General features: G+C 36.6%; 3 protein-coding genes and 1 non-coding gene across 4 annotated transcripts; 2 read left to right on the forward strand and 2 right to left on the reverse strand.

Moving 5' to 3' along the window:
• LOC109949933 (protein STRUBBELIG-RECEPTOR FAMILY 2-like) lies at window positions 5,294-8,937 on the reverse strand. Its single transcript, XM_020566911.1, has 9 exons — window positions 8,876-8,937; window positions 8,537-8,669; window positions 8,371-8,442; window positions 8,226-8,291; window positions 8,067-8,135; window positions 7,916-7,987; window positions 6,431-6,499; window positions 6,267-6,332; window positions 5,294-6,176 (listed from the first exon to the last, which is right to left on the reverse strand). Exons 1-9 carry the CDS (start codon window positions 8,925-8,927, stop codon window positions 6,041-6,043), a joined length of 735 nt encoding a protein of 244 aa, XP_020422500.1. The 5' UTR covers window positions 8,928-8,937; the 3' UTR covers window positions 5,294-6,040.
• LOC18775563 (squamosa promoter-binding-like protein 9) lies at window positions 11,857-16,462 on the reverse strand. The gene is made up of 3 exons (XM_007205279.2): window positions 15,640-16,462; window positions 12,953-13,092; window positions 11,857-12,801 (listed from the first exon to the last, which is right to left on the reverse strand). The coding sequence occupies exons 1-3, from the start codon at window positions 16,020-16,022 to the stop codon at window positions 12,170-12,172; spliced, it is 1,155 nt and encodes a 384-aa protein (XP_007205341.1). The 5' UTR covers window positions 16,023-16,462; the 3' UTR covers window positions 11,857-12,169.
• On the forward strand, window positions 21,885-23,183 carry LOC18772330 (elicitor-responsive protein 1). Its single transcript, XM_007206720.2, has 5 exons — window positions 21,885-21,942; window positions 22,141-22,269; window positions 22,363-22,428; window positions 22,620-22,764; window positions 22,918-23,183. Exons 1-5 carry the CDS (start codon window positions 21,885-21,887, stop codon window positions 23,057-23,059), a joined length of 540 nt encoding a protein of 179 aa, XP_007206782.2. The 3' UTR covers window positions 23,060-23,183.
• TRNAK-UUU lies at window positions 23,186-23,258 on the forward strand. The gene has a single exon. It is a non-coding gene; the product is annotated as a tRNA-Lys (tRNA).

Raw genomic sequence — 25,415 nt, forward strand, 5'->3', positions numbered from 1 at the left:
ATCCAACATATAAAAAGACAAATATGCCCTCATTTTTAATGGAAAAGTTGACTGATATGACATAAAGGACGATTTCTAAAAGTGGAGGCATAATTAAAGTACCACCGTAACAATTTAGCAATATAAGGAACGAAAAGTAAAGTTTGGTCTTAGGCCAGGGACCATTGCTACAATTTAGCCTTAAAAAAATTAAGAAAAAACTTACAGTATCTTTAGGTTGAACATATTATAGAGCTAGAAACTAAGATACTCTGAGAGGTTCAGCCCCTAAAGTTTACTACATAAGGTGAGAGGGGAATTAAGTTTAGTACATAATCCAAGTATAGTTAATATGAGTATGACCAACAACAAAAGAATTATTGTACTAGGAGCATTACATGTGTAATTGTAAAGTTTTTTAATTACATTATTGTAAAATTAGATACTATATTTTAGTCATTAACCTTATCTAGATTATGTGAAATTGGATTGTCATTTACCACAATAGTAAACTTTCTATTGATTTTAAACCAAAGCTTATATAAAAAAAAAAAAAAAAAAAGTTAGAATTGTTACTTCATTTAATGATGTGGCATGAACACATCACATGCTACATTGTGTGAAGGATCAAATGGTATAAAGATGTGTAAAAATGTAGTAAAATTAACATTATTTTAGGATGAATGGATGGTGGAAATAGATAATTATTATTTAAAAAAATTTATAGGGAGTGAGAATCTAAGGTGAGTGGGGTAATATAGAACATGGAGGTAGAAACAGTCGTGCTCTAGATTTTCCTTTTTTTTTTTGGGGTTATATCGATGGATTCCGGTAGTCACATACCACTTCTCTAGGGGTTTGTTTTATAAAAAAAAAGGCGGCCGCTCTAAAAACTAAACAATAAATTAAGGGCATGTTTACGTATCAGTAATGGAGAAAGTAAGGAATCAGATAATTTAGGAATCGGGGAACTACTGAATCGGTATGGGAAGAATCATTCCCATTAAGCTGTTTACTAAACATACGAAATTAGTAAAGGAATGGGGTTGATTCCCATTGTTATTGTTTACTAATTTTCATGAATCAGAATCCAAATTAATTTGATTACTAAAATGCCCTACACATTTTCACCACATCACATATATAAAATTCACCCAAAACCAAAAGCTATAGGAAAAGGGGTTTTGAATTAATCAGTAAGAGGGAATCCGTTATCAAAGAAAATTATCAGCAATTTATTCTGAACCAAAAGCTAGACAAGCTAACCTGGCTAAGAAATCTTTGATCAAGTGAGATAAAATTCACAAAAGAAGTCACCTAAGGGCTAAGCAGTTGCAAAGAGCACATCCAAAACTAACATAAGCAAATAAAATTCACAAAATAAACTCCAATAAATATTTATCTTTCACCTACGTAACTAGTAAATAATCAAATAATAATAATTTGCATAATCTTCATACGATTAAATACAAAATAGTCAAACTACCAAAAGAAGAGATATATAATCTCCACAAAAGTCATTCACCCATTACTCATCAATCGCAATCACTATAAGCCATGCTCCATAAGATTAAATACATAATCTTTTTTTTCTTCATCAGTCATGGTAAAGAAGACCCTCAGCAAATCGTGCTCTTTGGCTAAAATATTGGTGATACGAAATACTTGCAAAGGAGTTAGGAATTCTATTTTCCTCAATTCACCACCAAGTTTAGCTTGCATATCAGCAAGATCCTTCTCCGTTGAAAGAACATTAACCAAACCTGCAAGTTGAGGTGCCATTCCGGCTACGGCTTCAGCCATAAGTCCAAATTTGTTAGACATTTCATTCAAAGCATTTACCTTCCTACTAGGATTACTTGGACCACTTCCTACGAGCATTTTCCAAACCCAACGCCATCTCTCTTCATTCGTATACTACCAACATGGTTAACTATGACAATATCATCAATTTATTTATCCATGATCATACTTTGTTTTGCGATGAATGTGAAGACAGAAGATAGAAGAAAAAGAAAAAGGTGGATAGATAGATAGATGGAGTGACTTACATAGTTTCTGCTGCTCCAGGGAGGCTGTGTTGTAACGTTAAGGGTTTGAGTTGTTTGAACTCCTTCTGGCGTGTATTTTTATTTTTTTTAGGGTTTGAGTTATTTTGGAATTATAGTAAAGTGGTAAGGGTATTTTTTGAAGTTAATAAGAGAAAGCAGGAATGGGAATCGTATCGACTAGTCCCCCCTAGTCGATCTGATACCTAGTTTTGAGGGAATGTGATTACGGATTTTGAGGTGGGGCCCACTTATTTTTTCATTCCTGATTGCAAGTAAACGCAGGGGAAGTCAGGAATGGAAATCATTCCCTTTCCTCCCATACCCATTACTGATACGTAAACATGCCCTAAAAGGTTTCCAACGCTTGCAGGGATTCCACGTTGCATATGGAAATGTCCATTTCCTATTCCTATTCCTATAGGGTAAATAAATTCTTTAAAAATTTAATAAAATAAAAAAAACAGGTACCCAGTGGGTTTTTATACATGTCCTAGTTGAAATAGGACTTTGCCCTTTATATATTGTTCGAGAAAGGCATGTATGCACATAAATAAGTTACTGCTACAATTCCTACGAAAAAAAAACTATCCCCTTGGCTCTCCCTACGATTTTGATAACCTTGCTAATTAACAAGAGTCAGAATGGATGATGAATCAAGTGGTGTGGTGAAGCTGCTAGTTCGTGGTCGAAAACGATATCGAATAAAGTCATATACTTCAGAGCCAAAAAATAAAACTAGGAAGGTATTACAAGAAGACGTCCTGCTGGAAATTCTCTCAAAGCTGCCTGCCAAGTCTGTACTCAGGTTTAGATGCGTCTCAAAAGAGTGGTATGGTCTCACCAAATCTTCTTATTTCATTGCTAGACATGTCCTTCTTCATCGCTCTCGCTCTGCTCAGAATCCCGGTCTTCTCCTTGTCTCGAGAAAAAGGATAAGCGCTAATGAAGAAAGTGTCAAGCTTTCATTGCTTCGTGAGGAAGAAAAAACACTTCCTGTGCCTTTCTCTTTCCGTCCCCCTAAAAATCCGCAAATCTTTAGCCGCTGGAAATATTTTGCCCTTGTGGGATCTAGTAATGGTTTAGTTTGTTGTGTTCTGTTCATTCAGAATGAGATAAAAAATGAGAAGTATAATACTAGTACTGCGGAAGTGGAGGTGAAGGAAGCTGCTCCTGCTCCTTCTGGGCGTACTGAATTAGTAGTAGTATGGAACCCGGCAACAGAACAATTTAGGTATCTCCCACCAATTAATCCTTTTGAGGAGGAGGAGAAGGAGGAGGGCAAAGGCATCCAAGGGCGTCGTCGAGTACGTAAACGGTGGGATTCTTGTAAGTGTAACTATCCTCTTTTAGGTTTTGATTTCTTACCAGAGATTAGTGAATACAAAGTGGTGAGAGTTTTTCCGGCACCTTATGGCGGTAATGACGACGACGAAGAAGACGATGATAGTGAAAAAGTAGTTATATTTCAAGCCCAAGTGTTCCTCCAAAGTACAAATTCATGGAAAGATGTCGAAGACAAATTAGAGTTTCCATCATTTAAAGTTTGTCTAACAGCTGTTTCGGTTACCGTGAATGGAGTGATGTATTGGTTGGTAGAGCAAACGTCGGCGGAGTACTATCTTGTGTCATTCAATTTACATGAAGAGGCTTTTTATTTGATGCCACTACCAATAGAATGGCGTCGTCTTGGTAGAGAATTTGATTTGGAAGCATGGAATAATAGTTCAGTTGCAATTCTAAGATGTACGAATAATCCAGAAAATGGCGATTTGGAGCGAGTGCTTTGGGTGCCCACTCATGATCAAGAATCTAAGGAGCCAGTTTGGGTTCAACAATTTAGAATCACATCCGAAGTATTTGCAGGAGTACGGATCGTAGGAGTTTGGAAGGATCAATATATATTCTCCAAACGATTAGAATATGAAGATGATCCAATTGAGCCGGATGAAAACTTGTTTGGGTATGACCATGGAAGCGACACTAAAAAGCTTCTCAATCATGGCCAAACCGACTGGTTTTATGGAGGAGTACATTATGTGGAGAGCCTAGTTCCAGTCTAGATATTTCACCTAGCTACTCCATCTAAACCTAATTAATAATATGTACGTAGCTAGGTGATCAAAGTTGTCCCATACCTCGGGTGTTGGAACACCTCGTGGTTTTTATCAAAAAAAGTTGTCCTATACCATATGATATGTGAATTGATATCGATCAAATCTAGTTAGGCTGTGTTTTTTTTTTTTTTTGGCGCATTTCATGTACATGTACGTACGTAATTGGTATTGGTACATTTTTGTGAAATCTGATAGATTTAATGCATTAGTTGTTGTAAATATATTAGTGTGGATGAGATATAATTGTCGAGGTACATCACTATATTGTAATGCAATCCTTAGTCCATGCTCCCTTTAAGCTTTAATTAGAGCATATCCTCAATGTTGGTGGTCTTTATATTGGGTTTCTATCCACCACTTTAGAGACACATTTAAAGATCAAGTAGAATTTTTGGGTCTCTAAGAGCATGTCCACCGCTGCACCAAACCTGGGCAAAAGGCCCCCCTGGCAGCCCATTTCAGCTCCAGCGCTCAACAATGAGCCAAGGCAAATGGTGGGTCCCACCAGCCTGGGCAAGCCCAAGGGCTAATTCTGCCTGGGCTGTTGCCCTCGGGCTGCTGACGTCAGCATGATGTCAACAGCTGATTTTCAAAAAATTTATTACTGTTGGACCCACCAGCCCACATTGCCCAATAGTTACAAGCCATGTGGCTTCTCCTGGAGCCTCCGATCAAAAAATATTGCACAATCCAACGATTGTCCAATTTTTGGCTTTAAAAAATTGAACAAAAAATCAAAAAATTTTACAAAAAATATCAAAAAATTCTGAAATTTTTTTCTATACATACCTATCAATATTATTCACTTTCCACACCAATTTAATTTCAAAATTTTGTCCGAAAATGTTATCTTGATTTTTAGGTGAGGATTTTACGATAAATATTAACACTTGGGAATTGAAAATCTTATCCGAAAAGCTTATCAAAATCAATGGTTTAAGTATAAAAAAAATAAAATAAATTTAAGTGAATAGTAATTGCCTTAGACTTATCCCTCATGGATGGAACCACAAATAGTAAGCCTGACACTATTCACGTGAATAGTGGCAGCCCTTACTTACCCTTGCCCTAGACTTAGCCCTTGTGGGTGGAGATGCTCTAAGCCATCTCCGGCTCTGAAGACTCAAACCCCTTTTGTTTTTTGTTTTTTGTTTTTTGTTTTTTTTGGTACAAAGAAATAAATCTAAAAGATAAGGGAGACGGAGAAAACAACTACAGTTATGATTGAGTTAAAATTGTTGGGTTTGATTGTGGGAAAAATTAGGAGCTTTTGGGCTGATGTGCAGGCCACATGCAAACAAAGGACAAGATAGGCCCCAGCTGACGCATGTGTGTAAGGGGACTTTTGGGCCGCGTGTGAGGCCTAAATCTTGTGGCAGAGATATTCTACAATCTTTTTTTAATATGAAGTTAACATCTACTCTCCCATCAAACCGATATAATTTTTTTTTTGGACTAAATCTAACCATCACAAAGAAGAGAGTGTACTTGAGTAAGATATTCAGGGGCTACTTGAGGAATAAATCCATATTGGAGATTGACCCCAAAAAAAAAAAAAAAAAAATTCTTGGAAAAGTATGAAAGCAGTGTTGTGATATTAGTGTATACTAGATATCAGGATCGGGATCTTTGAAATCTTCATCGGGTTGTTGACAAATAAGTTGCACTCCTTTCTTCATCGGCGGTGAGGGGCGTTTCTTCCTCCTCTCCAACTTATTCACTTTTTTATTCAGCTCATTCATATCTTTCCCCTCTACCACCTGCCACTCCACCAGCTTCATGAATCCACCTTTTTCAAACCTCTCATCCAAGTCTTTTGGTGCATTTGTAAACCTCTGAATCTGAGGTCCTAATTCTTCTTCGTCAGTAAGTTTCCTTTTCCCCTTATTGAGGTTGCTAGCCAATACTAGGCCAACCCCAATAAACACAGTGAACATAAGAGCAAGATATATCTTTTTTTTTTATCTTACTCTTGTGTTCTTCTTGGAAAACATTGGAAAAATTGATCTGATGATCATTGTTTTCGATGTTCCTGTTAAGAATCAAGAAGAAAACCAGATTTTTTAAATTAAAAAAACAAAAGGAAAACTAATGCTGGCAAAGGGCAGATAGAGTGACGCACAGATTAGTTAGTGGAAGCTCAACTAGATAAGCAACTGATCTACTAAATTTGTTGTTCTGCAAGAACCTGCAGGCAGATGCACCCATTGGACATGTGAAATCGCTGACACATAATTCACTATGACAAGCAAGAAAAAAACTAACTAAAGCAAAACACAAACTCACAATCCAGTGAGGTTTGCCAAGGATTTGAATGAATTGGGATCTCCAGTAAAGTTATTGTATGACAAATCCCTGCAGAAATCAAAACTCACAAGTAAGAAAGGCATATCATTTTGTATGAAAAATCCCTGCAGAAATCAGTTTTCTCTGCCTTTGTTCAAATTCAATTCATATTGTTCTTTACTTTTATGGTCGTGCTCTCTGTCATGACATCTTGCTTTGCGGAATAATTGCATATTTTAAATACAACTTCAGTTTTGGATCAAAGCATGTTTTAGCATGATTGTAATATCATTCTAGATCAAAGTCTTATTTGTATGGTTGTCTGTTTTTAAATTTCAAGTTATGAACACTACAAACATAAACACCATCGAAACCCTGACTGGTTCCAACTACAAGAAATGGAAAAGGGATCTTGAGATAGCTCCTGGACTTCTGGATATTGATATGGCAATAAGAGGAGCAAGCTCCAGAAAAACCAGAAGAGTAAGCAATTGCTGAGGAAAAGGCCTATTTTGCCAAATGGGAAAGGGCAATTCAGTTTTGTATGATACCAAGAAAGGTTGCTTAAATCTTTAGTCATGACAGTTGTGGGAGGCCTCCAATGTGTTGAACAATAATATTATCAAAGACAGAGAAAGAGAATTGCTTGTTTTATCTCAAAGGGTTTTATATTGAAAAGGGGTACTTGAGAAACTTAAAATGGAAGGTTGCACCGATTATGATGTACCAATATCAGATTGAGATAAATTCAGTGATGAACATGCACTAGACAGATTGCATATGCAAGATAAGCCTTAGGCCTCTCAATTGTAGGCAGCTTAATGTGTGTACAGGCCAAGCTTATTATGCAGCAGAAAAGAAAATGTTGAGATATTTGCGCATGAGTAAGGAGTACAAATTTTGTTTACAAAAGAGGAGATATAAAACTTCTCAGAAGTTGACATCTGTTTTTATGTCTTGCCTGATGGCGGTGCAATAACCAGAGAAGATGAGCTGAATCATACTATAATCACGATATTGCAGACTGAGTTCATAGTATACTACGAGGTATGAGATTTTCACAACAAAAGTTGAGGATATCGAACTTAGTTTAAAGCCCTGTATTGTTATGGATGAGAACAGTGCTATAGTTTAAGGCAACAAGAGGTTGACTGGTTCGGAGTTACGGTAAAGTGTTCAAAGAAAAGATTCATATATGATTGGAGCAAGTCCTAAAACAGCAGAGCTATTGTCCAAGCAATTGTCAAGTAATATTTACATAGACGTACTTGTTACTAGCATAATTTAGCTAGACAGTTTGGATGCCCAGGACCAGTGGGAGCATTTTGATGTTCTTTGTTTTGATTGGTTGCTTACAAGAAGGTTGCATAGAGGGGTCATTTGGAAATTAAATTGTAAGTTATTTTCTCAATAGATTTTTCTTTCTTTGCTAGAAGTTTGCTAAGCATATAGAAAAAATTAAAAGGACTGTGAAAGGAAGCATACAGTTCTCTTAAATTCTGCAGGCCTGTAAAAACATTGCCAACAGGTCCAGATAACAAATTGTGGCTTAGATTCCTGCAAGAAAGGAAAAGTTACAACTTATGTTGAATAATCATGAACCAGAGCCAGTAAAGATAAGCAGTATACAACTCACAAATGTCGGAGACTTTTCATGGCAGGTAAAGAATGAGGAATAGAGGTCAAAGAGTTGCATGCCAGATTGCTGCACACGTCATTAAGCAATGAGCATAAATATCAAAATTGTAGAACATGTAAAACAAAACCAGTTGTATGAACGAGGAATCGTACTTACATATGAGTGGCATTTGGGGGTAAGACATATGGAATTTCACCCACAATGTTATTGGAACTAACATCCCTATAAGAAGAAACCAGATGAAAAGGTTTGCACAAACCATATGTGAAGTAATTTAATTTATAATTTAAAAAAACTTAACAGTGTCTTCAGGTTGAACATATTATGGAGCTGTGCACTAAGATACCCCGAGAGGTTCAGCCCCTGAAGTTTACTGCATAAGGTGAGAGCGGAATTAAGTTTAGTACATAATCCAAGTATAGTTAATATTGCCATCAATAAAAGAATTATTGTACTAGTAGCATTACAGGTGTATTACAGATGACCCAGAACATGACACTCCAACCCATGATTCACCACAAGGATCCCCACCATCCAATCTCCATCCCTTCAGCTGCGGAGGGCTGTTAAGAGCCTCGTAAAAATCTTGAAGAGCCGTGACTGCAGTGCATAGAGTTAAAGAACAAATATGATGGAGATTTATAAAATCAACAAACTCCATAGAATCAAAAAGATTTCACGCAACACAGACAGAAACTTGAATCCAAGAAATGCATAGTTTCGGATTCTTTCTATTTTTTTCTACTTTCATCAGAGAACATAAAATCCATCAAAAGACCAAAAAAAATAATGATTGTAAGAGTTACCATCACTTGGAGCAGTGAATGCCACCGCTTGGAAAGCCAGAATAGCCGACATGAAAGTTAATGTGAAGCACATCCATACGCTCTGTTTTGCCATACTCACGAAAATCAAATGCAGGCTGCGGAAATCAACGAAAATAAAAATCGTTAGAAATGAAACGAAGCTAAACAAAATCAATTTCCTGTTTTGCCATACACAATCAATCGTTAGAAATGCACATTTTTCCTATTTTCCTCCATTTTCTCGGAAACCAAACGGAACAGGAAACGCAATCAATAACACATTTCTAAAGCGGAAAATCAAAAGAAGATAAAGAAGAACCTTGGAGGAAGCGTCGTAGAGAGAGAGAGAGAGAGCGAGAGAGAGATTGTGAAGCAGAGAGAGAGGGTTGCGTGCTGTGTAAGTTGCAGAGAGCTAGAGAGTGTGAGAGAAAAGAGACTGTAGCAATGTCTTAACCAGCTTGACCTTCGTTGAATAGCTGGACCCCACGTCAACACAAATCAAAACAGCTTCGCACGTGCCACTGGGCACATTTTCCTTTGGAGATATTAAATTACAGAAACGACGTCGTTGCCGAGGCCTTGGTCCTTGCAGGAGCGAAGGAACCCGGTCTATCTCCGGTCCGTTGAATAGCTGATTGTCGTTTACTTCTGTTTGTCCTAGCGGCTAATTTGTGCTGTTAGTTATAAATATGGTGGTAATTTTTTTTTGACGGAATTATGGTGGTAATTTAAAATAGACATTTTCTTGAATTTAACTTGGGATCTATTGTAAGAAAAGATAAATTAGGATTTAACATTTAAAGCCACACCCAGTTATTTGCTCATGACACCCTTCCATTTTCCTCATAATATGTATTTCCACTGTCTGTATTTATTTAGTTAAATAATTAAATAACAAAACTTTTTTTTTCCTTTTTCCTTTCCCATCAAACGTGGTAAATTTATCCAAAGTGCTTCAAAGAAATTCACAAACCATCAATATCATAATAAGATTCCAAAATCCAAAATAGTAGGTTTATTGCTAGGTAAGCAGTTTCAAGCCTCGAAGGCTAACCTTAAAACATACACGCACAAAGCATAGCCAGTTTAGGTTTTCTACCCAACAAAACATAATAAAACCTTCAAAAGGTTCCAAAGTTTTAAGACACAATAATAAGGCATTCATAAGAACTGGAGAACAACAAGGGACCACTTTTAAAGTGACCAGTGAATCTGCTGACTGCCGGTGTCGTAGCCCCTGGTGTGTCCAAGTTCCATGTGTTGCTGCCTCCTGCTGCTCCGTTGAGACAACTCAAGCACACCAGAGTACTGAGTACTAAGGGGAGGCTGCGACATTTGACCGAGACCAAGATCAGGAAGCATCTCGTGTGAGCTGCTACCGGCTTCATTTCCCTTGAAACCCCATGAAGTGGTCGGAAAGTGGTTGGAGGTCCCAGCATGAGTGATCGGTTGACCCACAGGTGGCCCTTGAGTGTTTATCAAGGTGTTCATCCCAACACCCGATACCTAGAGCCCCATGGTTGATTTGACAGAATAGAGAGAGCACAGCTTTGAGTCAGTGACTCCTGTGACGCATTCTCCCGGAGGAATTCCAGGACCAGGATAACTAGTCCCGCCCGCTGAACCCTGCAGTTAAAGAGGCCTGATGGAGTAATCTCATAACTTTAGTATTGAAAAATCTTAGGTCAGTATCACATCGGTGTCAAGTTCTTCACCCATGCACTCTCCTTTTGCAGATCCCTCATAGCTTTTCAGAGGAACACATCTATCGAAGGCAAGCCACTTCTAAGTTGGTCTCCAATTGTGGTCATCCATTTTTTGGCATCAACAGGAAAGAAAAATCACTAGTACATAAATTGAAGTAAAAAATGCATATTTTTTCAATTTTCCTAAATTTTCTCATTAACCAAACGGAAGAGAAAGTGTTCAAGAAAGGCTAAGTAAACTGACCGAAACGCAATCAACACCACATTTGTAAAGACGACGAACATTTGGAGGAAGCGTCGGGGAGAGAGAGAGAGATATTGAAGCTGAGAGGGTTTGGAATGCGTGTTGTGGTAGTTGCAGAGAGCTAGAGATGCAATGAGAGTGAGTGACTGATAACAATGTCTTAATAAGCTTTGGACCGTCATTGAATAAATGAACTCTCACGTCAGCACAAAACTGTTTCGCACGTGCCACTTCTCCGGGGTTTCTTAGAACGAAAAAACGACGTCATTGCCGAGGCGCCAAGTTGTGCCTTTAGTTATAAAATATGGCGGTAAAATAGACATTTTATTTTATTTTATTTTATTTTATTTTTTGAGGACTTTTTTTTATTGAGAATAGCGATAACATATTAAATTCACACACACTACATAAATGCTATAACTAGAACTCAGGACCCTATCTGAAGGAGTAAATACTCATACTACTACACTAGTGGGTCCTTTGTTTTTATTGAATTTAATTTAGGATCTGTTGTAAGAAAAGATAAATTAGAATTTGACATTTAATGGCACACCCAGTTATTTGCTCATCACACCCTCCATTTTCATCATAATATTTATTTTTACTGTCTTTATTTATTTAGTTAAATAATTAAATAATGAGGGCAGATCCACAAAAATGATTGAGATTAAACAAATTAATTATTTTATTTTATTTATAAATGATATATTGGAATTAATTTTTGTGTTCTTCTGACTCATACTGTACGTAGACTTCCTACTTCTTGAACAATGACAATTTTCGGTACCCAACTCACCCAAACGGACTATAGATGATCCCTTCATAATCATACAAGTCATTCTGGGTTTAAAGCTTTATCCCCTTTCTGATTCACTTCTTTTTCGTGTCCCTACTCATCCCTCATTATCTATAATTAAAATAGAGAAAATACTCAATTCAAATATGCCTCAACCAGATAAAAGAACGGATGCATCAACAAAACTTTGAGATTCTTACAGCAAATATGTCCAAGATTATGTTATCAACAAAGCTTTTTTTATTTTTCCTTTCCCCTGAAACGCGTTAAATTTATCCAAAGTGCTTCAAAGAAATTCACCAACCAGCAATAATCATAATAAGATTCTAAAATCCAAAATAGTAGCTTCATTGCTAGGTAGGCACTTCAAGCCTTGAATGCTAACCTTAGATTCTGATCTTCTTAGTCTTAACAAAACATACATACACAAAGCATAGCCAGTTTAAGTTTTCTACCCAACAAAACATAATAAAACCTTCAAAAGGTTCCAAAGTTTTAAGACACAATAACAAGGCATTCATAAGAACTGGAGAACCAAGGGACCTATTTTAAAGTGACCAGTGAATATGCTGACTGCTGGTATCATAGCCCCTGGTGTGTCCAAGTTCCATTTGTTGCTGCCTCCTGCTGCTCTGTTGAGACAACTCAAGCACACCAGAGTACTGAGTACTAAGAGGAGGCTGCGATATTTGACCGAGACCAAGATCAGGAAGCATCTCGTGTGAGCTGCTACCTGCTTCATTTCCCTTGAAACCCCACGAAGTGGTCGGAAAGTGGTTGGCAGTCCCAGCATGAGTGATCGGTTGACCCACAGGTGGCCCTTGAGTGTTTATCACGGTGTTCATCCCAACACCCGATACTCGGTTTCTAGAGCCCCATGGTTGACTTGACAGAAGAGAGAGAGCACAGCTTGAGTCAGTGACTCCTGTGACGCATTCTCCCGGAGGAATTCCAGGACCAGGATAATTACTCCTGCCCGCTGAACCTTGCAGGTAAAGGCCTGATGGAGTAATCTCAGAGTTGCTCTGCCATGGATGTTGAAGAAACTTCCCCGTGTCATTGGAATTTTGATTTCCAGGTACCCGCTCAGACGTTCTCGTGGTTGCCCATGCATCCCTCCCAGAAAGCCTTGGGTATGCAGTGAAGTCCATGAGAAAGCTTCCAACTCTGCTGCTGTTTTCTATCATTTCAAGTAAAACATTTTATTGCAGTTTTATAAGCACGGTCAGAGTAAACTGAAAAATATACACATTTGACAGTTATCGAGTGCAAACAGGTATTTTAAAGGGATATTCAAAGGGAATTCAACTAATGTTGAGCTGATGTCTAACCATAGATAGATGAAGAAAGTCGGCCAAAACGCGCAGACAATATGGATCCAGGTTGTGGCTTTCTGCGGCGCTCATTATGACCAGCCAGGCGTCTACGGCAACTACGTTTTCCTTGGTCAAATTCAGGAAGCTGATGAAATCTGGGAATTGTGAGGTAAGTTATTCACCATCAAAGTAGGGCCTGTACTAAAAAGGCTTGAAGAAATTTGTACAATAACAAAAGCAAAAGCAGACATTTAATTATGGGAATTGCTTGTTTAGTTTGGCTAACCGGAGGATCTGGATTCTTTTTAAAAAGGGTATACATAGGTTATGCCATAACTGATGAGACCCGAAATTCACTGAATGGTACCTCAGCAGAAAGAGCAAGACCTATTTTTTAATTAAAAAAAATACTCATAAATATAAATCGAAGAACATCCTAGTTGAAGTACTGAAAGAAACAAAACCATTTTTCAACTACCAAACTCAAATATAATAAACTATTATTGATGAACAAAATAAAGCAAAGGGAAGTATCATTAACTTGTGATTGTGAACCTTTTACGCATACGCTGCTAGTTTGAAAGGGGCATCTTAAGATCTTAAAGAACAAACTATTCAAGACACAATACAGTGTACAAGTTTGCTGTCACTCAACAGAGAGACTTCCTGAAGCAAAGTTTACTATTTATATCTAGAAATTCTGTCTCATACTTGTATAGCTCACACCTCATGCCTCGTTTTATAAGACTGTTTGAAACTTGGTATAGCAGCATAACTAGGCATGTAATGTTCAATTTTAAAGGCGAACGTACCATCACATAATAGATTGCCAATGAAAAAGAAATCACGTTTTAATGATTTTATTCCAAAGTATCAAAAACATTAAAGAGACTAGATGATCTTTAAAATCATCTACTACCACAGGTATATATATTTAATGCTAAATTTTATCTTACACTTGCAAAGCAAATCAGTTAAGAATGACATGGATTCCATAAAGGTTATCAAATCCAAAAAGACATGGGATTTCAATGAAACAGCATTTGTTATTTGTTTCAACCCAAGTCTCAAGTCTCATCACTATTGCTGCAAGCTTATTCATTTGGCACACAAGCCTTGAAAGTGAAGCATCAAACTGCAGCATTTCTGACAACTTTAGATCCTCGGTTTATTCTAGTTTCTCAAATCAATGGCCTTCTAGTGAACTATTGAAATTTACATTTTATCATATGGTCTAAAAGCATCCAACCATGATGAACTTCCTCATAGAAAATCTCCAAAACAAGACCAATATTCATCTATAAACACTAGGAAATACTTAGTGAGGGATTGTGGAGCCATATTTGAAGTCTGGTCTGGGAGGCAGATGTTTAGATAGATTAGTGGCAACTGTATGATGCATTGATCAAGTTTTATTAAACTTGTGCATATCCACGGAAAATTCAAATGACAGCTTTCGAGACACCCCACCCACCCGAGCACAACCACCCCACCACCCACCCCCACACCCCCCCGGGTAATACTTTAGTTCAATATGCCACACCACAAGTTAATTGGTTTTGAGAATCTCAAAAATAGAAATTTGAGGATATGCAATTAACTTATTTCCATTTGTGAAGTCAACAGTCTCATGTTCATTCTGATTTCTAAGGTAGTTTATTGTTGTAAAACTCAAGAAAACACCTTCATATGTGTTCATTAAATCCCTTAAAAAGGGGGTAGATAAACCTAGTTCTCAGGGCATGATTGTCATAACAATCAATCATGAATGACTTTGTCTTGGTTAATCAGTTTTCTAAAATAATGATAAAACTGTAGTAGATCAAATCCTTGAACTAGAAAGAACTCATTCCCTTAGTGCATAGCGGAAAGCACATACATCAAGCTTTTTAATTCATTATACTATATTAAACCCTTTTGGATGAAATGCTCCACAACAACAAAAAGGACCCAACAGTTCCTTAATAGCTTCAAGTTTCAAGTTAATGACTAAAAGCAGCACAAAACATCTAAAATTAGAGAAAAATTTAGGCCATACTCATCCCCCAGTTTTGTACCCAAAAGATAAGTAAAACACAGTACACACACACAAGCCCCCTACCCATTCATTCTATTAAGGTAACCAACAAGCCCTGCACCAACAAACCAGAACACAATTCAGTAACAGGAACAATTTCACAGAGGACAAGTATTAACCACCAAAGGATTATGCAACCCAAAGAAAGAAAAAAAAAAAAACACAAGAAACTACACCGCCATGCACAGCGAAAACGTCCAGACTCATTACCAGAAACAGCAAAGAAGTGAACATTAAAATTCAAAACGACAGATACCCAAGACAACCCCATATGGCATATACCAACTCTCCATGTAAACTAAACAAAAACAGCATTAAAGTAGATAACCAGTTAAGACCGAAGGGCTAAATCAAAGTCCAAAAATAGAAACTTGAAAAAAATAGAAAATTGACAAATTGGAAAGCATAGCTAAATTAAAACAAAAATCATCAACAACTAGAAACAAAAGCTAGAACCCCACCAAGCACCACCAAGAATGCAATTCATCACCGAATTGATAAATTTTAAAAGTTGAAACTGCAAATGAGCAAATGTTTCTCTGTGCAAATAATAAAGAAAGAAAACCCCAACCATCATCAAATTTATTAACTTTTTTTTTTGTAAAGGGCACAAGTGCTTGCTGACCTGCTACACTGTTGGCAAAACCTCTGTTCAAGACCAGCAACAATGACCATGGGGGTCTTAGAGTGCAAGCCACAGACTTTGTGCCTGGAATAGTAAGCTTTGGCATCACTCAGATCTACCTGGCAGCCCTCAACCTGACACCTCGGTGGCTGACCCGACTGAGCCAAATTCACACCCCTTTGCTTCTTGGGCGGTGTAGCCCCAGAGGAAGAAGACCCAGCAGACCCGGATTTATATGCAGCTCCGAGACCCGCATCCTCAAAGTAGATTTTCCGGCCAAATTTCAAGCCGTTGAGAGACTCGGTGGAGGAGTTAGGTGGGGAAGAGGAGGAGGAGCTCCCTGAATCGGTCATAGAGCTAGAGCCCATTTCCATGATTGTCATTTACAGCCCATTCATGAATGTGATTGATGAATGCATAGATTGACAGAGAGGGAGAGAGAGAAGGGTAGTTTCTAAAGTAATGGTAGTGAGAGAGTGATAAAGGTGGTGAATGTGGAGGGGTAGTGAAAAGCAGACACCTGACAATGGCCCATGCCAGCTCTGAGCCTCTTAGAGAGAGAAAGAGGGGGGGCCTTGTTGGTGCAAAATGCGTGTGTGTGAGTGAGAGAGTGAGGTACACTGAAAGACTCTGACTGTACAAAAATAATGGAGCAAAACAGCAGAATAGAGAGAGAGAGAGAGAGAGAGAGAGAGAGAGACGAATGAATGGATGGGTGCTTTATGGAGCTCTCTGTCTCTGAGCCACTCAGCTTTACAAGAAGCTCCTTTCACTGTAGCTCTCTCTCACCTGTTTGTTTTTTTTATACACAACTTTCTTCTCTTTTGAAAGATTTTATAAGCTTTTCCCTTTGCTGGTTATGGTATGGATATGGGTGCCCATATTCATGATGCATGGTGCCCATCGTTTCGCATTAGCTGGTGCCAAATGTCTAATTTGCCCCGGCTTTCTAGATTATTGTGTTTACATTATGATTTACCCCAGATATAAGAAGGATAATACATAAGAATGACTAAAATATCTCAAATTTGGTTGATTGTTTTTTAGAGAGGGTCTTTAAATGATTATTTAAGAAATAAACATTTGCAATTGTAATATGTGTATAGGGAAATTCAATAATTCCAATGTGGGGTACAAGGAGATACCCAAGTGACAAAAGCATTGTCTTTATAAGAAATTCTCTATTATCTTTCGTGTCAATTACGGACTAGTCATTCTCATAATTGATATAGCAATAACTTTATAAACCGCATAATTCAATTTCCTAAAATAATCTAAAAATATAATTTCTCTAACATTACTCTTAATTGAGTCAACACAAAAGAATTATTATTTTTTTATTTAGGTAGAAGTACAACAGGATTTGGTAGTTGGTTAGTACGAGTTAGTTGGTTAATTAAAAGAAAATAAAAGTGATTGATTGTAGGTTCTATATGCATAGAAGACTGCTGGTCTATATATAGCGAAGTTAATGGTGTCCGTACATTAATAAGCTGTATCTATGCTTGTAGTGTTAGTCTTGTTTTGGTCAATGATGTTTGGTTGTTAATAACCTGTTTGTTTTGGGTGGCACACACTGGTGTTTCTCAAAAGGGTTACAAATTCATTAGATAAAGCTTTGATGTACTTGAGTAGGGCCTTCACTCATATGCCTGCAACTATTCAATTAGGTAAAAAACAAAATCACGTACTGCAATGGGTTTTTATTTGAACATTTGAATTTCTAATTAGGGAAGGTAGTTACCAAGGTGGATAAAGGCATCTGAGGTGAATGTCCTCACCTTCAATTCACACGCCACCTTTATTAAACGTATAATTTGGTCAGAAAGTATCTAGTTATAAACACTTTTTTGCCTTCAAATAACATTATATCTGTGATTCGTAAAGAAGAATACTATACGAGTCACTCAAGCATACACATATAAAATATATCTTTACTTTCAATGTATTATAAATTATGCGTGCATCAACAATAAGAATTAGTCCACGCGTACGTTGCGACTAGTTCTATAACACTATATCTTATTGTGGGACCGTTTTGTAGATAACCCACTACTTTTCTAAGATCATGGGGCTTGGATTTCATGTTTGGTTATTTGTAGGAACATTTCAATAGTGCACTTACAAGATAAAAGATCTTCTTGAATTAAGGACATTCTTTTTGGTCCAATTCTTGGATTAAGGACATGGTTTGAACTAGAAACTCAAATCAATGAAGTCGTGTGTCTAGCCTCCTCTTTTATTGCCGCCAAAAGCCAAAAACTCGGCCGCCTCCTACAGAATCTGAATAGCTTGTCGGGACTCGTACTTAATCCAATTTCATACAGCTAACTCATACCTAGCCTAACTCTGTTGGCCATCAACTCACAACGTTTAGAGAGAAAGCATGGCACTCTTGCCAAGGTCACATATTAGGGTGTGTCTTTGGTGAATATTCTCATTTAGTGAGAGCACAATTCAATAAATTGTAATTAATCTATACTATTGTAGAGAAACGTCAACTTGTTCATCTAACGATTACAATTCATTTTTATCAAATACAAAGTGTCGTACGAAAATCTACTATTACTATGTCATTCTTCTTATTCTTTGAATGTGTTATTTTTCTGCTTGGATTAATCGTTTTATTAGTTTCTGAATTTAGATTCGATTTGCATTTGAGTACCTCAATTTCCAAAATGGTTCCCTTGGTCCTTTAACTCTAGTTTCGTTAGGACAAATGGTCCTGCCGTCAATTTTGTTAACTTTTCTGTTAAGTGCAAAGGCAAAATGGTATTTCTGTATCAAAATTGATTAAAATATGAATACAAAATTACAAAAACTACAAAATTAAAGTCAAACTCTCTCTTTCCCCCCTCTATCCCGATTTCTAGTAGCCCCAAACTTGATTTTTCTTTTTTTCTTTTTCGTTGGTTTTTCATTTGATTTGATTTTATTGTTATTTTAAAGAAATGATTTTTTATTCATTTTTTTATTTTAATATTAAAATGCCATTTTGCCCCTATTTAACAAAAAAAAGTTCACAAAATTGACGGCGGAACCATTTGTCCAAATGAAACTAAAGTTAACAGTGTGTTTGGATGTGGTAAAATAACTCAGGATTTTAATAAAAGTTGGCATTTGAAGCTTGGAAAATGGAAAGTTCAGCATTTGGCAAAATCAACTCAGGATTTGCCAAATTACACGCAGAAAATATTGTGGGAATTTCACATCTAAAATCCCGAGTTGAAATTCCATAGTACTCAGCGGAATTGTACAATTCCCAACAGAGAGGGAATTTTCATCTTCTGCCCTCCAAATCTCCTCGATAACCTATCTTTTGCCCCCCAAAATTTTCATGTTCTGTTTGCCAAAATTTTAGGAATAACCTATTCTTCAAAGAGAACAAGCCTGTGCCATGGGTATTAGTTTGATGGTGTTCTGCTGAGTTTTGCTGGTGAGTTTCAGTTTTCAATTTCTTTCCTTGTCGTTGGCCTTTTTTTTGTCTATTATACTGATTGTTTTCATCTGTGGAACCAGGGTTTATCCTATATGCCTTATCTCCACTTTTATTTTATTTCTCCTCTCTACCTTTCAATCTAACAAGAATATTTGCTCTTCCAATCAAGGTAAGAGTCTCAACTATCCAGACTCATCTTTCTATGTTCTTCCCAGACTCATCTTTCTCTGCTCTTCCCATGGTTGTACTTGCTAATTTTCAGTTATCTATTTTTCCTTTTTCAGTTAATTGAATTTTGTTTACAGGATAATAATTCTCTGTTGTTCTACTTGTGCTTGCCCATGCTATGTGCTTGGTTGTGCTTTATGTGTTATATTTGTATTTGTAGTGATCGTATTGTTGATTAGTTGGGATTGAAATTGTGGTCTAAGTGCATTTTGGAGCTTACAATATGTGATTTTTCCTTTTTCTTTTTGTTTTTTAGTTGTTATTGACGCTATTGAATCTGGAGGACCCATTTAGCTCTCTGTTTTTTTAGTTGTTATTGACGCTATTCCTTTTCTAAAGTTAGCTCTCTTTTTTTTCCTTTTTCTTTTTGTCTGTTTACAAGTACATTTGTAATTGTTTTATTTTAGTTTGTAGGTGGTGAAAAATAGGCTGGATTTATATGTTATATGAGAGTTGGTTTTCTGTTTCAATATCATAAAGAAGGTAGGGAAGTGTTAAAATTAGGATAAACTTTGTTTTCAATCACTTTGCATATTGGTCTCAGAGTACTTCGCTTTTTAAATGCAGACTTTCGACTTTGTTTTGTTCCTTTGGTTTTGGTTCTTTATTTTCATTTGTTTTAGTTGTTTTGGTTATTTTCATATTGGTCTCAGAAGTATATAATGAAGTGATTGCAATTCCAAATTTTAGTCCAGATGAACAACTGAAGGCATACTCTTGGTTTATAGAAAATGAGAAACAGTTTCTCATGTTAAAGACAATTCCAACTAAGATAAAGAAGGAAATGGTGTTGATGTTTATTTCACCGAGAACGTAGACACATTTTATATTCAATTGACATCTTTTATTTTTGCTATTTTGTTGAATCATTGGCTGGAATGATTAGCTTCATTTTGTTAATTACGTGATTCATGCTTTTTTAAATTAGACAAGCTACAGTTGCAATTCTTTACATTAGTAACAATTGAGTTATGGGTTGTTAGACAATTTTCGTACTGCACAAGTCTTTCTAATTATATATATAATAATAATGTGTTGAACTATGCTAATTATATACAAGACTGTTGTAAAAAAAAAAATGTTGTTACATCTAAGTAAATTCTAATTCTGTGATGACTATCCGAACAGATGAAATTTTAATTTCTATCATTTCTTAAATTCCGCATATATGACATCCAAACGCTGAAATTTGCAACTGATGAAATTTTTAAATGATGTAATTTGAAATTTCATTAATTTCCATGAAAATTAGAATTACTTCATCCAAACAAAAGGACCACGGGAGCCATTTTGAAATTTGAGGTACTCAAATGCAAATCGGGTCAAAATTAAAGGACTAATAAAATGATTAACCTTATTTTATATATACATGAGGATGTTTTGAATATGTTTTTTGTGTGTGGCAATTTAGTTGTAATTAAATTTGGGTTATTGTGCATTTATTAGACACTCATGGGCTTAATATACTTGAAGCCTTAACAACCAAAAATAAAAGAATCATTCTATAATGAGAGCCTTATATGTGGCCCTTAAGTGATGTCTTATCTCTTAACCTTTGGATCAAACTAATCAATTTGATCCAACGATTAAGAAATAATACCTTACCTAGGGATTATATACAAGGCTTTCACTATAAAATTCTTGAAAAGTAAAAATTAAATGAAATGGGCTTAGGCTTAGGCTTTTCTTTTTCTTTTTTCTTTTTTTCTTTTTTTTTTTTCCGTCAAAATGGTCTTAGGCTTGTTAGACAAAAGAATATTGAGCAAAGACCCAAACTGAAACCAGTAGAACCGAACTGAAATCAAGTGTATTTTTCAATTTCGATTTCAATATCGATTTAATGAGTGACCAGCTCTTACCAAACCATGCCTAACCCTACTAATTATGTTATGCCTTCATGTATTTTACCACTAAACTTGGAGTTCAAAAAAGGGTAACTTTACTTTTTCTTTTCGAAAGATAATAAAGTATAGCAAAAAAGTTGATTGAGCTTGGGTTAAGTAAGTCATAACCACTAATTACAGCCATCCTCTTTGGTCTTGGTCATCATGCACTCCTTGGTGCATGGAATGCATGTTCTTCAAATTGCAATCCAAGTCCATATCACAATGCATGGTTGGTTCCAATTACATGTCACCACCTTGGAGCAGCTCTTCTCTCTCTCTCTCTCTCTCTCTCTGTGACAAAATTTATTTTAATTTAGTAACAAATTTAAACTAAATCAATTGCAATTTGCATGAAGCAAAACCGTGTTTGGAAAAAAAAAAGGATTTTATTTTCCAATTGGGTTGGCCAAATCATGGGTTAGGTGGGAGTTTTCAAATTACAAAGCTTGGAAAGAACTTGGGATATACAACTAGGCAGAGATGGTGGCAATTAATTAATTAAAGGCAGAGAAGGTATTTGTGTTTGCGTCTAAATTCTAAAACGATTAATTAATGAAACAATGTATATATATGCATTTACCTTACCTGCTTTCAAATTCTTCTGATTGGTTGACCACAGTATTTAAAAGTAATAATAATCATAAACAAACAGCAGCAAATCCCAAATCCAGAAGGAATAATCCCATCCCATTATGGGATGGGATGGGATGAGATTATTCCTTCTGGATTTGGAATTCAACAAACAGCTACGTACTTAACGTAGCCGGAAAAGAAACCCTAAAAATGTACACGTAGAAGAAGACGTAGCTTCTAATTAATTAGATATATATATATATATATATATATATTAACACCAATTTGCATGAGACGACCAAAGACTTGTAAGCTTAAAAAGAGACACCCATTTGAACCAGCTATGTGTTTGAAGCTGAACTTCTCTCCCTCAAGTCTTTATAATATCTGCAATATCTGCTCATCTGAGAGAGAGAGAGAGAGAGAGAGAGAGAGAGATGGTAGCTGGTACATTGGAGGTCACGTTGGTTGAAGCGCGAAGCCTCAAGAACATGGATTTTATTGGTATCCTTTAACTCCTTCATATTTCAGTATTGTTTTAATTACTGGAAATCTTTTTTGATAATTATTTTGTTCATATGTACTTGAAATTTGCAGTGAAGATGAACCCTTACGTTGTAATTCAATATGGAAATCAAAAGCATACAAGCACCATAGCCAAAGGTCAGCATCAGGCGTCAGGGGCCTATCTAATTATTCATGTAGAAAGTCATGTTTTCTTGTCGGACTTATGATCTTAATTCTATATAGACCGACCGAGAAGAATAAAGACTACACATACCCTTTCGAATGTTTTACATCCAAATGATCACAGTGAAAGTAATGGGGCTAATATGTAATTGAAACATATGCAGGACAAGGCACGAAGCCAGTTTGGAATGAAAAATTCAAATTCGATGCAGAGTATCCTGATGGCGAAGGTCACAAATACATGCTTTTGTTTCGTATCATGGACACTCAGAAGCTCTTGGACCACGATGTATTTGTGGGCGAATCAAAGTACGTACATGATTTGCTCGTATATTTTTTTTCATTAATTAGGGTTTGTATTTTTTAAATAAAATGACAATTAATTAGGGTTTGTATTTTTAGAAAAGTGATTTGTACATGTAATATATATAAGATAAATATATTTTTTTTGTTGTGTTGCAGGATGTATGTGAAGGATGTGATAGCGTCGGGCATAGAGAAGGGAAAGGCTGAACTTGGAGTTGCGAAGTATAGAGTTGTCCTTCAGGACAAGACTTATGCTGGAGAGATCTCTGTTGCTTTAGCTTTCACCTTGAATTCGTAGGCAAATTATTCCGCCAAATGTAAACAGTAGAATCACGTGTGTATATGAGCCAGCTGTTGTTAGTTATTATTTGTTAATTACCAAATAAATATATATATAACGTTACTTGCTTCAAGTGGACATCGAGCCGTCTTAGCTCAGCTGGTAGAGCGCGTGGCTTTTAACCACGTGGTCGTGGGTTCGATTCCCACAGACGGCGTTTTCAGTTTTTTTTTTTTTTTGGGGCTTTTCAGTAATTTGTTCTGAAGCCCAAGCCCATCATATACTCAGTTTCTTTTTTGTGTCTGAGCCCATATATTCAGTTTGGACCTATATACCCTTTAAAGGTTCCATTGAAAAAATAAATTATAGAATCAGGCTCAGCCCTTTGGTGCCTTCAGCAGGTTGGGCTCTCTATGCTTTATTTATCCTGTGTCCGTTGCATGTAGGGCTTCTCCACCAACAAACTCCCTCATTTTCTTGAAAATGGCAAGCCATGTATTCAAAAACCCACTATTCATTGGCAATGTGTCCGGTCCTTTGCACCAGAGTTTGAACCCCTCCTCTTCGTACATTAGAATAATTTAGAATATCGCCATTGTAAACAAAAAAACCCCCACTATTGATTGGTGATCAAAACAAAACAAAAAATGGGTGTCAATGGTCCTATGCAATTCTCCTCCAAAGATTTTAAATGGTGCAATTCTCCTCCAAAGATGTTAAATGGTTGGACACAAGTTAACACAGAATGAAGAGCTTGTCACCAATTTGTGGCCTCTAAGCATTGGCATAAGTCGGCCTGAAAATTGAAAAAACAAGTCTTGGATATGATGCCCAAAGTATATATTCAAATTCTATCAATCATCATCCACAGTTTTGTCCCCATAACCTCAGAAATCCCATTTGTATAAGATTCCTTGAAAAAGATATTTATAATCAGCAGCAGTAGTTTGAAGAATAATCTCTGAACATTTCACGTCCAAAACTGCAAAGACTTTTGCCTTTGTCTTTTTGGCTCCAATGGGTGACTTTTTTTTGTTTTTGTTTCACCGAAAGTTTGTGATAATGTTATGTGGGGGATTGGATAAGGTATAAATTCCACAAGCACTTTTTTGGGGCTTCAACAGTTTCTTCTCTACTATCTAAATAGAACCTAAGCAGTAAGCACCGCCCCTCTAGGGTTTGGTTTTTGAGGCTTCCACTTGAGCTTAGTTTGGAAGCAGAATCAAAAGCTCCAATTTTGAGCATCTTCTTGGTTTTATTTTGGATGGAATCTGGACCGTCCATTCATACAAGATCACCTGCTCACATCAACAAGGACACTCCCACAGAAATTGATTGCAAGAAAAAAAAAAAAAAAAAAATTTGATTTGCCCTCAAGGAAGGAGTGGTACTATGAAGTTGAAGGACATTTATGATATTTGTCAAGCTGTGTTGTTGTGTGACCATCGGATAGGAACATTTGGCAACATGTTTTTGTGCTTAAAGTGGTATTAAACTTTAAAATTAAACCAATAAAAATAAATAAATATTTAATGCTGGAGGCAGCTTTAGCTGAAAGCAGTACTACGAGGAAGGAATTTTCAAAGGATAAGGATTGGCATCAAATTAAAGAGGGACGGTAAAAAAAGAAGAGTAAAAATATAGACAGTTGTTACTGGCTTTGGCAGATGGGTTACCCAACCTCCCTCACATCTATGATCTATCTACCTCAGACTGGTCGGTGTGCCAAACTGCCAATAAAATATAAAAACTCTTGTTATTTTCTTGTAGGACCTGCTTCACTTTGAGAAAGTTGAAAATTATTGGAGATATACAGTTCCTAAGAGCATTTCCAGCAGGGCTGGAAACACTCGGGCTGGGGGGGGTTTGGGCAAAAAATCGATTCCAGCAGCAAAAGTCCAGCCCGGGCGAGCGTGGGCCCCAGCAAAACGGGCAGGCCCGAAGGCGAAATCGGCCCGAAGTCGCGCCCGAAGTCCAGGACAAAATAGCTGACGCCAGCATGGCGTCAGCCCTGAAATTTTGAATTTTTTTTTACCGTTGGCGCGTGCATTGCACGCGCCAACGTTAAAAAAAATTTCACATCAGCGCTACAGTGCCGCCAACGGCTCTTTGACACGTGGCGGCCTCTGGTCGCTCCGATTGGAATTTTTTCTTCAATCCAACGGCAGCCAATTTTTCTGCCAAAAAAAATTGAAAAAAAATCGAATTTTTTTTAAAAAAATACACAAAAATTACAGAATTTTTTGTGTATAAATACCAACCAATACTCTTCACTTTTAACACCAAATCCTCATATATTTTCTTCTCCTTCTACTATTGTTAACTTTCTCCTCAAAATTTATTCACTTTCTATTCAATATTTTTTCACTTTCAA

This window comes from Prunus persica, chromosome G6 (genome assembly GCF_000346465.2).
Source record: "Prunus persica cultivar Lovell chromosome G6, Prunus_persica_NCBIv2, whole genome shotgun sequence".
Taxonomy (NCBI): Eukaryota; Viridiplantae; Streptophyta; class Magnoliopsida; order Rosales; family Rosaceae; genus Prunus; species Prunus persica.

Excerpts from the sequence above, each read along its gene's own strand:
- LOC18775563 (XM_007205279.2), bottom strand. The coding sequence starts at position 16,022 with ATGACAATCATGGAAATGGGCTCTAGCTCTATGACCGATTCAGGGAGC. Across the intron at positions 13,093-15,639 it reads TTTTGCCAACAGTGTAGCAG|ATTTCATCAGCTTCCTGAAT; the intron begins GTCAGCAAGCAC and ends CACAATTCCCAG. Across the intron at positions 12,802-12,952 it reads ACTTTCTTCATCTATCTATG|AAAACAGCAGCAGAGTTGGA; the intron begins GTTAGACATCAG and ends TTGAAATGATAG.
- LOC18772330 (XM_007206720.2), top strand. The coding sequence starts at position 21,885 with ATGGGATGGGATGGGATGAGATTATTCCTTCTGGATTTGGAATTCAAC. Across the intron at positions 22,429-22,619 it reads TACAAGCACCATAGCCAAAG|GACAAGGCACGAAGCCAGTT; the intron begins GTCAGCATCAGG and ends AAACATATGCAG. Across the intron at positions 22,765-22,917 it reads GTATTTGTGGGCGAATCAAA|GATGTATGTGAAGGATGTGA; the intron begins GTACGTACATGA and ends GTTGTGTTGCAG.
- LOC109949933 (XM_020566911.1), bottom strand. The coding sequence starts at position 8,927 with ATGTCGGCTATTCTGGCTTTCCAAGCGGTGGCATTCACTGCTCCAAGT. Across the intron at positions 8,670-8,875 it reads ATTCACTGCTCCAAGTGATG|TCACGGCTCTTCAAGATTTT; the intron begins GTAACTCTTACA and ends TATGCACTGCAG. Across the intron at positions 8,292-8,370 it reads ATGTTCAACCTGAAGACACT|GGATGTTAGTTCCAATAACA; the intron begins GTTAAGTTTTTT and ends TTCTTCTTATAG.